General features: G+C 34.0%; 1 protein-coding gene across 11 annotated transcripts in view; it reads left to right on the top strand.

Annotated features, from left to right (window-relative positions):
• The window catches only part of LOC109605430 (mitogen-activated protein kinase-binding protein 1), a 75,819-nt gene that overhangs the window by 58,219 nt on the left and 4,644 nt on the right, over positions 1–12,956 (top strand). For 5 of the 11 annotated variants that reach the window (XM_049968976.1, XM_049968974.1, XM_049968970.1 and 2 more), the window contains 13 exons: positions 1,450–1,632; positions 1,686–1,843; positions 1,898–2,403; positions 2,466–2,629; positions 5,322–5,456; positions 5,507–6,209; positions 6,271–6,377; positions 6,435–6,592; positions 6,649–6,787; positions 8,673–8,823; positions 8,884–9,041; positions 9,121–9,216; positions 10,177–10,264. In XM_049968976.1, coding sequence (XP_049824933.1) covers positions 1,450–1,632; positions 1,686–1,843; positions 1,898–2,403; positions 2,466–2,629; positions 5,322–5,456; positions 5,507–6,209; positions 6,271–6,377; positions 6,435–6,592; positions 6,649–6,787; positions 8,673–8,823; positions 8,884–9,041; positions 9,121–9,216; positions 10,177–10,264 — 2,746 coding nt within the window. Of the gene's footprint in view, positions 1–1,449; positions 1,633–1,685; positions 1,844–1,897; positions 2,404–2,465; positions 2,630–5,321; positions 5,457–5,506; positions 6,210–6,270; positions 6,378–6,434; positions 6,593–6,648; positions 6,788–8,672; positions 9,042–9,120; positions 9,217–10,176; positions 10,265–12,956 lie in introns of all 11 variants that reach the window. The other 6 variants (XR_007548436.1, XR_007548437.1, XM_049968977.1 and 3 more) reach the window with 4 other exon arrangements.

Below are 12,956 nucleotides of genomic sequence, written 5' to 3'. Positions count from 1 at the left end.
TATTTCTGATTCTGGTGCTGATTCTAAATCGAATTCGAATATTAACACTGATTCTGATTTTAGTTCCAATTTTTTATAAGTATTCTGATACTAATTATAATTCTGAGTTCGATTCTGATTCTGATTAAAATGTTAATTATGATTCTAATGCTGATTTTGATACTGAATTTAATTTTAAATCTATGACCGTTTTTATTCTGTGCATAGTTCTAATTCTGATTCCAATTTTAGTTCTAATTCTGAGTCTGATTTTGAAAATAATTTCAAATCTGTTTCTGATTCTGGTGCTGATTCTAAGTCGAATTCGAATGTTAACACTGATTCGGATTTTAATTCCAATTTTGATAAGAATTCTGATACTTATTATAATTCTGAGTTAGATTCTGATTCTGATTAAAATGTTAATTATCTTTCTAATGCTGATTTTGATACTGAATTTAATTTTAAATCTATGACCGCTTTTTATTCTGTGTATAGTTCTAATTCTGATTTCAATTTTAGTTCTAATTCTGAGTGTGAATTAATATAATTTCAAGTCTATTTCAGGTTCTGATCCTGAGTCTAAGTCGAATTCGAATATTAACACTGATTCTGATTTTAATTCCAATTTTGATACGTATTCTGATACTAATTCTAATTCTGAGTTCGTTTCTGATTCTGATTAACATGTTAATTATGATTCTAATGCTGATTTTGATACTGAATTTAATTTTAAATCTATATCCGTTTTTTATTCTGAGTATACTTCTAATTCTGAGTGTGAATTAATATAATTTCAAATCTATTTCAGGTTCCGATGCTGAGTCTAAGTCGAATTCGAATATTAACACTGATTCTGATTTTAAATCTAATTATGACACTAATTCTAATTCTGAGTTCGATTCTGATTTTGTATTTAATTTTAAATCTATCACCTTTTTTATTCTGAGTATACTTGTAAGTCTGATGCCAATTTTAGTTCTGAGTCTGATTTTGAATATAATTGCAAATCTATTTCTGATTCTGGTGATGAGTAAGTTGAATTCAAATATTAACACTGATTCTGATTTTTATTCTAATTCTGATATGTATTTTGATATTATTATAATTCTAATTCGATACTGATTTTGATACTAAATTTAATTTTAAATCCGTCACCGTTTTTTATTCTTAGAATAATTCTAATTCCAATTTTAGTTCTAATTCTGAGTTACATCTATCACAAATCACAAATATATTTCTGATTCTATTTGCGTTTCCTGTGCTGTTAATTCGAATTCCAATATTAATGCTGTTTTTGCTTTTAATTCTAATTTTTATACTTATTGGTATTCTAATTCTAATTCTGAGTTCTATTCTGATTCTAATTTTAATTCTAATTCTGAGTCTGATCCCAATTTCTATTCTAAATCTGAATCTCATTCTATTTATGATTTAATTCTAATTTTTATTATTATGTTTTATTTACAGTACAAAGAGGCGGTTCCTTTGATGGGTCGTTCGGCGATATTGGGCGAACAGAGGAACAATTATTTCTGTGATGTGGCGTGTGGCAAGGCCGAAAGCGGCGACAGCACCTACGCCATTACTAGATCCGGCTTACTATGCGAATTCAATAACAGAAGACTGTTAGATAAATGGGTGGAATTGAGGGTACGTGTAAAAAACCACCTGTTGGTTCATTCAACATTGTTAAAACTTTGTAGACGACCGCAGCGAATTGCATAACGATAGGAGAAAAGTACATATTCGTCGGCTGCGCCGAGGGAATAATCCGATGTTTCGATCCGAACCTCAGGTTCATCACCACCTTGCCCCGGACCCACTACTTGGGCGTGGACGTCAGCTTAGGAACTAACATAACGTATGACTCCGTTTTATAACTTTTACGTTCAGTTTTTAACTTGTTGCGGTTTAGGCACATGGCGTCGCCGCCGGCGGACGCCCGCTACCCGGACACGATAGCCATAACGTACGACGAGACGTCCCACAAGCTGACCAGCATCTACAACGACCACTCGATCTACGTGTGGGACGTGCTGAACATAAAGCGGGTCGGCAAGTCGTTCTCGTTCCTCTACCACTCGGCGTGCATCTGGGGCGTCGAGATGGCGCCCCCGGACTCGCCCCTTCCCTCGGGTAGTTTCCTGACGTGCGGAAGCGACGACACGATCAGGTTTTGGAGCCTGGACAAGGCGGACGTGGCCACGAGGGCCAACTATCCACCCAATATTTACAGTAAGGAGCTGTTCAAGGTGGTGTACATAGACAAGGAGCTGGCGTACTTGAAAGACCTCGACATATCGGGGACGGCGAACGGCGAGAAGGGGGCGCAGGACTCTTCGGCTTACGACAGCAGGAATGGCGTGAGGTGCATCAGGATCAGTCCCGATGGGAAAAATCTCGCCTCGGGCGACAGATCTGGTAATGCTAATGGATTTTGTGTGTACTGATAATTATTGACTGACTGAAATTGATTTAAATAGGTAATATTAGAATACACGACATATCAACTATGAAGGAATTGTACAAAATTGAAGCACATGACGCTGAAGTGTTGTGTCTTGAGTACTCGCAGAACGACCCCAGCTATAGTTTAATGGCGAGTGCCAGCAGGGATCGTTTGATTCATGTTTTCGACGTCAAACACGTACGTAAATAATTTTAATAAATAATAAACTGTTTTGTTCGTGATTTTATATAGTATATTAAATTAATATAATATATTAGAATGAAAAGATTCTATAATTAATTAATTTCATTAGATTTGTTTTTACATAATGATAATTTTTTCAAAAAAATTTAGAAATATTAGCTTAATTTACAATATTTTTGTCAAAAATTTAAGAATTTTTGTAAAATTTCTTAGTTTCATGAGGAATTTATTTAAAAAAATTATCAGTTCTTAGTTAAATTTGTCATTTCTTAACTGAACTTAATTTAAAAAGTTATGTACAATTTTCTACAATAATTACACACTTTTTAGTCATTGTTTATGGCTACAATTTAACATTTTTTTATGATTTTTCTAATTTTAATATTTTAACCAAAAAGACATTTTCTTGTTGAATTTATGTATTTATTTTTTTTTTTCTAAAATTTACACTTTTAGGATTTTATCCTTATTTTCTTATTTTTTTATTTAATAAATATTTTAATGTTTAATATATACAAATGGGATAAAATTTGCTGTAATTTGTCAAACATTTTTAATAAAAATTTAGAAATTTAGAATATACTGAAATGATTATGAAGATGTATTTTGAAATTTCTGGAATTTTCAAATATTCTTAATTTTCAAATAAAAATTGAAAAATAATGAAATAACTATTTTTTTTTAATTTACCTATTTCAGTAAAAAATTTATCTTAATTTTTTGGTAATAATGAGACTTTTTTTATAAATTCTCCAAATTTTCAAGGAAAATATTCCAGAATTCTCTAATTTTTTATAATTTATTAAGTAAAAATTAAAATATAATAGTAATAATTAAGATATTTTAACAGAATTTTTATTTATCATTATTTTTAATTAAAAATTGAATTGAAATTTTGGAGTAAATTTATACTGAAAAGTTTTTTATTAGTAAAAATTGAGAAATACCACCTGAATTTTCCAATAAATTATTCATATATTTATTTATTTTTCTCATATTTCAAATAATTATAAGTTCAACTAAAAATCGATTTTTCGATTTTCCTGAAAATTTATACCTGAAATTTTTAATTTTTCTTATTTTTTAGCTGAAAATTAGAAAATATTAAACGATTTTTTTAATAGTAATTAATAAATAGAATTTTTAATGATAATTATAATATATAGTAGAATCAATTTTAATGTATTTATGATTATTTTCTATTAATAATTGAATTTTATATAAAATTTATAAATTTTAAAGGAACTTTATCCTGAAATTTCATTAATATACGAATTTTCTTAATTATTAAATATAAATTTAATAATATTAACTATTTTTTTCCAAATTACGTCAATTTCTAATGAAAATTGAAAAGTACTAAGTGAAGTTTCCAATAATTTATACATATATTTAGAATCTACTATTCTATTTATTTATCTTATATTTTCAAATAATTATAAATTCAATTAAAAATCAAGACTGCATTTTTTATTAAATTTATCGATTTTCATGAAAAATTATCCTGAAATATCTGAATTTTTAATTGTTATTACTTTTTAGGTGAAAATTAAAAAATATTAACTGATTTTGTTTTTAATTTATCAATTATTTTGGTATTATCAATTTTAATATATTTATGAATATTTTCTATTAAAAATTATTATTATTATCCTTAATTTTTATTTATTAATTATAAATTTAAAAGTATTAGCAACTTTTTCCAAGTTACGTCAATTTTTAGTAAAAAGTGAAGTACTAGCTGAATTTTCCAATAATTTATACATGTGTATATTTATTTTATTTATTTTTTTCATATTTTTAATTTTAAATGGATAAATATTCCAGATCTAATTTGTTATAATATTTAATTACTATTATTTTTAATTAAAAATCGAAGAATATTAGCTGTATTGTGTATTAAAACATCCATGTTCCTGAAAATTTATCCTGAAGTTTAGAGAATTTTCAAATTTTTCTTTGTTTTTGAATGAAAATTGAAAAATATTCACTGATTTTTTCAAAATACTCCAATTTTCGTAAAAGTATTAAGCTGAATTTTTCAATAATTTATACATATGTATATTTATTTTTTCATAATTTCAAGTTGTCATAATTTCCAAGAAAAAATTGTATAATCTTAGGTTAATTTTCTATCACATTTGTTTATTTTCTCATATTTTATTAAAAACCTATGTTATTTTCAATTAAAAAAAAAATAAGAAAAAGATTTAACTAAAATTTTTCTCGAAACTTTCAGAATTTTCAACTTTTGATTATATTTAAATTAAGTTTTGATTAGTTATGAAATTTTAGCAGAAGTTTTATTAAATTTTAGAGGAAATTTAATCTAGAATCGAATTTTTATTAAAAATTATGAAATTCTAGATTCAATAATTTATTTATACATTTATTTATTTAAATTTAAATTGAAAAATATGAATGAATTTATTAAATTTTTTCAATTTTAGTGTAAATTTATTCAGAGATTTTCAAATTTTCTATGTTTTTTTCTTATTTATTTTCACAAATTTAATATTGAAAACATCATCAACTTTATATATATTTTATTGTAGTATAAACTACTTTAGAAGGTTTTTTAGACCTTGTTAAAAAAACAAATTTCATTTCCAAAAAAATATTTAAAATGATGACCAAAATCAATATTGTAATCTATACTAATAACAACACAAATTTCTAATTACAGAGCTACGAATTCGTTCAAACTTTGGACGATCATTCATCCTCCATCACAGCCGTCCGTTTCTTAAAAAGTTCGCGCAACCTACAGATGATTTCCTGCGGAGCCGACAAGAGTATCATTTTCCGTTCCCTTTCAGACGTAAGTAATCAACAATCCCAATCAATTAGATACTAAAATCGTTCTCGCAGGTCAACGGCAAACAGCCCCACTTCACCAGAGAGCACAACGTGTCCGGCAAAACCACACTGTACGACATGGAAGTGGACGCCGGCCAAAAATACGTGCTAACCGCCTGCCAGGACCGAAACGTCCGAATATACAGCGTCACCAACGGCAAGCACACGAAAAGCTTCAAGGGCAGCAGCGGCGACGACGGCTCGCTGCTCAAGGTGGTGCTGGACAGGTCGGGCATATTCCTGGCCACCTCCTGCACCGACAAAAGCCTCTCGGTCTACGACTATTACTCCGGCGAGTGCATGGCCACCATGTGCGGCCACTCGGAGCTGGCCACCGGGCTGCGCTTCACCAACGACTGCAGAAGACTGATCTCGGCCAGCGGGGACGGGTGCATATTCGTGTGGCGGGTGCCGCACGACATGGTGATCACGATGCACGCACGTCTCGCCCAGCAGGCCCTGCGGCTGGGCAAGACGTTGGAGGCGGACATCCTGAACAACTCGGACTCGCATCTGGGCGACAAGCAGGAGGGTAAATACCGGTTTAGCATCGGACAGCTGCCGCAGTGGGCCAAGAAGCAGTTCAGCGACGACGCACAGGTGGCGCCGCCGCCCACTAAAGGTGTGGCGGTGCCCAAGGGCCGGTGGGCCCAACGGGCCGAGAATCCGCCGGGGCAGAAGGGGTTGTATTCGATTTCACCCTTCGGTTCGTTGGGTAATTTGATTCATTTTAGTTATAAACTAAAGTTTAATCCAATTGTCCAATTAATTTTCAGATAGGAGACTTGATGGCTCAGACGGTTCCAAAGACAGTTCCTTGGATAGTGGTACCGATATCAAGAATTACACCGAATTTAAACGAGATGTGACGATGGCGGAAAGGGTAAGGTTAATCCCTCACGTTTTCCTACTGAACTGTACTTCCATATTCCATTCACAGATGGCTAATATTACCATGCGCAGTGAGACACGGCGCAGCATAATGACGGACGACAGTGCGATAGGCGACGCAGAATCGACTGCGCACGATGGCGACATCGACTCAGATAACGATTACCGACATCGCCCCCTCTATTATCCTAATCAAGATCCAGCCAGGTATTATTGTTTATACTTTTATTAATGAATTATTGTCTCATTTTACGAGTTTACAGCGGCAGCGAATTCACTATTACTAACATGGATCAGGATGAGCTCAGGAAGTCACAGAGGAAGAAGAAGCCGCCTTCTATTACGATACAACCTTCCAATTCGACTTACGGAAGCAACGAATCCGATGATGATGACGATGACGTAAATATATCTAAATTAAATTTAAATAATCGAAATTAAATGTGATTTAAATTAATAAAATTGAAATTTAAATAATGAAGTTAGAAGTATATAATTAAAATTAAAATATATAATATTTAAAAATAAATTTAAACCAATCAAATTGGTAGATATGCTCATATTTATAAACTAATGTGACAAAACTTATTATATTATTATTTTTGTTTAAATTATCAAAAAAAATTAAGAATTTTTAGCTGATCAAATTGACAAATATTTTTTTTATTAATTTTGCTAATTACCATGAGAAATTCAGAAATCTGAATTATTTATTGGTTTTATCAATATTTTTGGAAATTTACTTGAAATTTCAAGAATTTTCAAATTTTCTTAATCTTTAAGTAATCTTAGCCATATTTTTTATTGTATTTAAATAATTTGTGTTTGATCAAATTGACAAATATTTTTTGAATTACTTTTTCTAATTTTCATAAGAAATTTAAAAATCTTAACTGAATTTCTTATTGATTTTATCTATATTTTAGGAATTTCAGGAATCTTCAAATTTTCTTAATTTTTAAGTAGTAATTGAAAAATAGCTGATTTTTCTTAAAATTTAAATAATTTGAATTCATCAAATTGACAAATATTTTTTTAATTACTTCTTTCTAATTTTCATGAGAAATTAATAAATCTTAGCTGATTTATTTATTAATTTTATCAATATTTTTGAAAATTTAACCTGAAATTTTAAAAATATTCAAATTTTCTTAATTTTTAAGTAGTAATAGAAAAATAGCTGATTTTTCTTAAAATTTAGCTGATTTTCTTATTAAATTTAAATAATTTGAATTGATCAAATTGACGAATATTTTTTTTAATTACTTTTTTCTAATTTTCATATGAAATTCATAAATCTTAGCTAATTTTTTTACTAATTTTATCACTATTATTGGTAATTTAACCTGAAATTTTAAGAATTTTCAAATTTTCTTTATTTTTAAGTAGTAATTGAAAAATACCTTACTTTTCTTAATATTTAGTTGATTTTTTTATTGAATTTTTATTATTATTTTATCAATATTTTTGGAATTTTAACCTAAAATTTCAGGAACTTTCAAATTTTCTTAATTTTAAGTAGTAATTGAAAAATAGCTGACTTCTCAAAATTTAGCTGCTTTTTTTATTAAATTTAAATAATTTGAATTGATCAAATTGATATCTTTTAATTACTTTTTTCTAATTTTCATGTGAAATTCATAAATCTTAGCTGATTTTTTTTATTAATTTTATCAATATTTTTGGTAATTTATCATAAAATTTTAAGAATTTTCAAATTTTCTTCATTTTTAAGTACTAATTGAAAATTACCTTACTTCTTAAAATTTAGTTGATTTTTTTTATTTAATTTAAATAATTTTTTCATTGATTATATCAATATTTTTGATAATTTAACATAAAATTTCAGGAATTTTCAAATTTTCTTAATTTTTAAGTAGTAATTGAAAAATAGCTGACTTTTCTTAAAATTTAACTGCTTTTTTATTGAATTTAAATAATTTGAATTGATCAAATTGACATATATTTTATTACTTTTTTCTAATTTTCATGAGAAATTCATAAATCTTAGTTGATTTTTTTATTGGTTTTATCAATATTTTTGGAAATTCAACCTGAAATTTCAGGAATTTTCAAATTAACTTAATTTAATTAATTACCTTTTTCTGATATTCATGAGAAATTCAGAAATCTTATCTAATTATTATTCCCATTCTTCACAAACTTATAGGATGAGTTAGGTGAATCATTCTGTATACATGTAAAATTAAAATTTTGTATATATTAAATTATTAAATTGACATAATTAAAATTAAAATGCATAACAAATTCGCCATGCCCGTCTCAGGCTTCAACCCCCAGCGGCGAGAACACAGACCGAAACCCGATGTCTTTGCTCTCGGTCAGCTCCGAATCCCTGGACCACTTGGTCAACCGTGAAAAGTACCTGCAGTCGACGTTCGAAAGCATGAGCGGCGCCGAAAACGACATGACACCCTGTACGTATTCAAAACTCCATCCTGTACCACAAACCTCTGCAACTAATCACTCCCCGCTAGGTGGCAAAACGTCGATATCCTCCAAATTCCTGCGCACCGGCGACCGCAACATGGACGTGATCAACGCCGTACAAAAGACCAAGAGCGACCCGGAGGCGGCCAGGAAGCGACAGGAGCTGAACCAGCGGATAGCCGAGACGAAGAAGAAGCTGGAGAGCGTAAGTATACTCGTCCCACATTCAATCCCCCCCAATCCAAGGCAAAACAAAAGGAAAACTGTTTCGGTTTGAAATTTAGGGTGGCTCGTATCCAAAACACACGCAAACACTGCAGAGACGCATTTGGTTCAAACGCGAGCAAAAATACAAACAACAACAAAACGTTAAAGTAGACGTGAGTAATGTAAAAAAAATATGAGAGGTAGCAAATTAACAACGATTAGCGGTGGGTGGTGCAATTTATTCTAATTTTATATAATTATATCTTGCATTTAACATTATTAATACACAACGAGGTGAGTCACAATTTACTCAGCGACTTAGGAAGTTGAACACGTAGATCTAAAGGTCCATTATTGACTAGTTTTGGTTGTACATTTGCCCAAATTACCTTATTTTACCTTTAGGACCCTTCAAAATTTAGTTTGCCAACAGATAAATGCCTGACATCATATTGTGGGGTTTCTTTGAAGTGTTTCCAATATTCCTTTGTAAATTTGTTGCCAAGGCCGTCAAGATTTCTGGACTTCTCACCAACTGAACCTGTGAGGAACATGAAATTCAACCCTTCCTCCACAAACTTTGTAATACCTTCAGCATCAAGTAGAGGTGGCATGGAATGAGGTACCTCAGGATGACACATCTCATTCGATCAATACCACATGAGTGTCTAGATCATCGTGGAGGTTCAACATCAACATGTATTCTCACTGCCATCTCTCCGTCAATAGCCAAACACAAACAAGAAGCAAGAATTACAGGTCTCTACAAGGTGTTTCTAAACTAGATGGTCAAAACCTACAAACTGTTAATCACAAATCGATGAAATCTGACTACTGGATCTGTGTGTTTTATTCTCTATGTTGCTGAGTACAGTAATTAAAACTTTAATCATTACTGAGTACTTTTCATTACTCTTTTACTCTTGTTAATATAATAGATGGTAGAATTACACTAACAGTTCATGGAACAAGAATAAAATTATATCATTAATTCTTATGGAAACAAACTGATTTACTGCTGATCAATTTTCCCACCACCACAACAACTCACTCTACAATAACTCCGCAACGGATGCAGCAACCTGAAACCCTGTTAGAGTCTAAGTAACAAAGTATTCTCGTGATTTTTTCAGGTTGGTCATTCAACCCCGCTGAAGTACAGCCAGTCGATCCACGACCTGTCCTACATCCCGGTGCGAGACAGCTGGAACAAAAAAAAAGGTAACGACCAACCTGACACTAGCCCTCCGTCTAACCGCTTCGCGTGCGACAGCTGTACTAACATCTCCTATTCGCAACAAAACTTTAACAACGAGTTCGACCAATACACCCCCTACCCTATTAACAATGACTATGATAACGGTAACCAGTTCGTGCAAAGCAACAGCGTGCCAAACAACCTGCAACTGTGCGGCTGTCTCATGCAGGACATAGAAAAGAACACCACCCACTTGAGCAACATACTCAACTACAACCTAAAAAGTCCGGAGAAAAGCCTGAACGACTTGATACGTCCCAGGAAGCTGAAGCTGGACAAAACCCTTGCCAAGTATAAAATGAACAAAAGCCTGCCCGTGTCTCCTGTGTCAGAGGAGAGACAGTTCTCCGATTACATTGAGCAAAAAAAGTACGAGGCCACGTCCAACCGGAAGTCCTTCAGCTACTACATCGACTTGCAAGAGAAGACCAACACGGAGGAGAGCTTCAAGCAAGTCTGCGACGACATAGAGCAGTTCTCCAGAGACTTCAACAAAAAGTACGAGCAAATAGCCACAAATCAGCCCGTCAAGGACGAGCTGGAGATGAAGTACGAGGACTTCGACTGCGGCTACGAGCCGGTCAAGCAAACGGACGACGACGACGGCAACTTCAGCAGCGACTCGCTGGAAGATTACAGCTTCAGGTCGGCCAAACCTAACGCCAGCAAAAAGCAGACGGTGCCCCGGCGTTGCATGTCCAACAACGAGATATACAAGCTCCAGGAAATGGAGTACGTGGAGGACATACCGAAGAGCGAAAGCTTCTATCTGAACCCCCACATCAGGACGTCGCAGGACAGCATACTGTCCGACGAGCACCAACTTGACTACGACTACCAGAAGAGTTACTGCAACTCCATGGAGAGCGTGCTGAGCAACGAGAGCGACTGCAAGAGCGCCCCCCTGGAGGCGTTGTTCAAAAAGTCCCACGACTCGAGGATGTTGCACTCCCAAAGCCTCCCCAAGAATATCACGTGTGAAATCGACTCTCTCAGTCGTAGTGTACCGAAGGAGTTCGGTTACGACTGCTCCTTGTACAACTACGATAATTTCAGGTTTGAACAAAGCCCTCAGGTGGGGGGCAACGATGTGAAGCGTTCCAAGTCGATGTACGAGTCCTGCGCCAGCAAATCCACTCTTAAAACGTCGCAGACTCAAACCGACTTTGTGACGCCTGAGCAGATTGTGGCGAAAAAGAAGAATGCCAGCGAGGACTTCCAGAAAAAGCTGTTGAAGTTTGAGACGACCATTGCTCAGCACAACAAAAAACCTGTGGCGTTCTTTGTTGACAACTCCAAGAAGTGCAGCAAGGAGAACGTGCCTGTACGTAACACTGCCCTAGACAATAAACTAGCTAAGAAGGACAACACAGACATGTACATACCTAGTTTGGCCAGCAAGAACAAGCAGTACAAAAGCAAGTTTTGTAATGTGTTGAACAACAAACCTGAGTTCAATATAGATATTTACGAGAGTGGGCACAGTAGGCAAAACCAGAACTTCTTCACGTTGTCCACGGTTAATTTCGATAAGCCAAAGAACAAAAACAAGGTGGTGCAGGAGACTTCAAGCTTGGACAGGCATTTGTTCACTAAAAGCTTGTTGAACAGCGAAAAGGTGACGCACAAGCCACCTAAAAGTGTCAGGAGGCACAGCTCAAAGACCAGAAAGACTAAGACTAGCTATGAGTATGTTAAAAAGGAGGACTTCTATCAGTCCTCCTGCAAGAACAATAATAAATCCGTCCTGAATAACGCGTTCGAAGAGAAAACAATAGAAATATGTTACAAGGAGAAGAACTTCGACTGCGACCTGGAAATGTCCAACAGACAACAGTCCTCAATACTCACAGAGCTGTACGACTCCTTGGACAAAAACATTTTCAGCACCAAAAACGACTTGGACTCGCTGGAAGTCAACCTGAACACCGGCGAGTCCGAGGAGAAGATCTACGACAGCCTCGAGTGCAACCTGTGGACTAAAAACAACCCCACCAAACAGAACACCATGAAAAAACAGCCTCCGGACAACAAAATCCAGCTGGACCTGGAAAACATCAAAATCCTAAACGAAATCCAGCGCAAAATCCAAAAAATCAACAACCTAATCGACGTGTTCAGAAAGAACGTGACCTACGGCAAGGTCCGGGCTTTGTCCAGCTTGTACGAAAGCCTCCACAACTCCCAAAGCTACTACAACGACCTAACGAAGCTGCAGACCACGCCGCTGAAGTTCAGACGCAGGAACCTGAGTCTGCCGTCGTTCGTCGAGCGACGCCTCAACTTCGAGGCGAAGGCGAAGACGAAACCTCGGGCTGCGCAGGCCGAGGAGGAAGGTAGGCGGCATGCGCATGAAGACGAGCCGCCGTTGTGCTTATGTATAAACGCTATGGATATCGAAGAGCCCCGTTTTATCCGAGTGTCCCGCATGAGTTTTATATTTTACATGGAGGTTTTTATTTGAATTGATATTGATCGGATATGAGTGAGTGCATGGTTTTGGCGTTTGTTGTTATTTTTTTTATTATTTATTTATTTATATGCTTTGCGTTATCAGGACTGGAAGGTAACGATGATTTTATTAGCTTTGTTAGAGGGTAGCCTGGTTTTGTGTTCGTTACTGTTTAGTGAACGAGTAATTAGAAATTATAGACT

This window comes from Aethina tumida, chromosome 6 (assembly GCF_024364675.1).
Source record: "Aethina tumida isolate Nest 87 chromosome 6, icAetTumi1.1, whole genome shotgun sequence".
In the NCBI taxonomy this organism is placed as follows: domain Eukaryota; kingdom Metazoa; phylum Arthropoda; class Insecta; order Coleoptera; family Nitidulidae; genus Aethina; species Aethina tumida.
The sequence above is the reverse complement of the archived record's forward strand: the minus strand, read 5'-3'. Positions and strand labels throughout refer to the sequence as shown.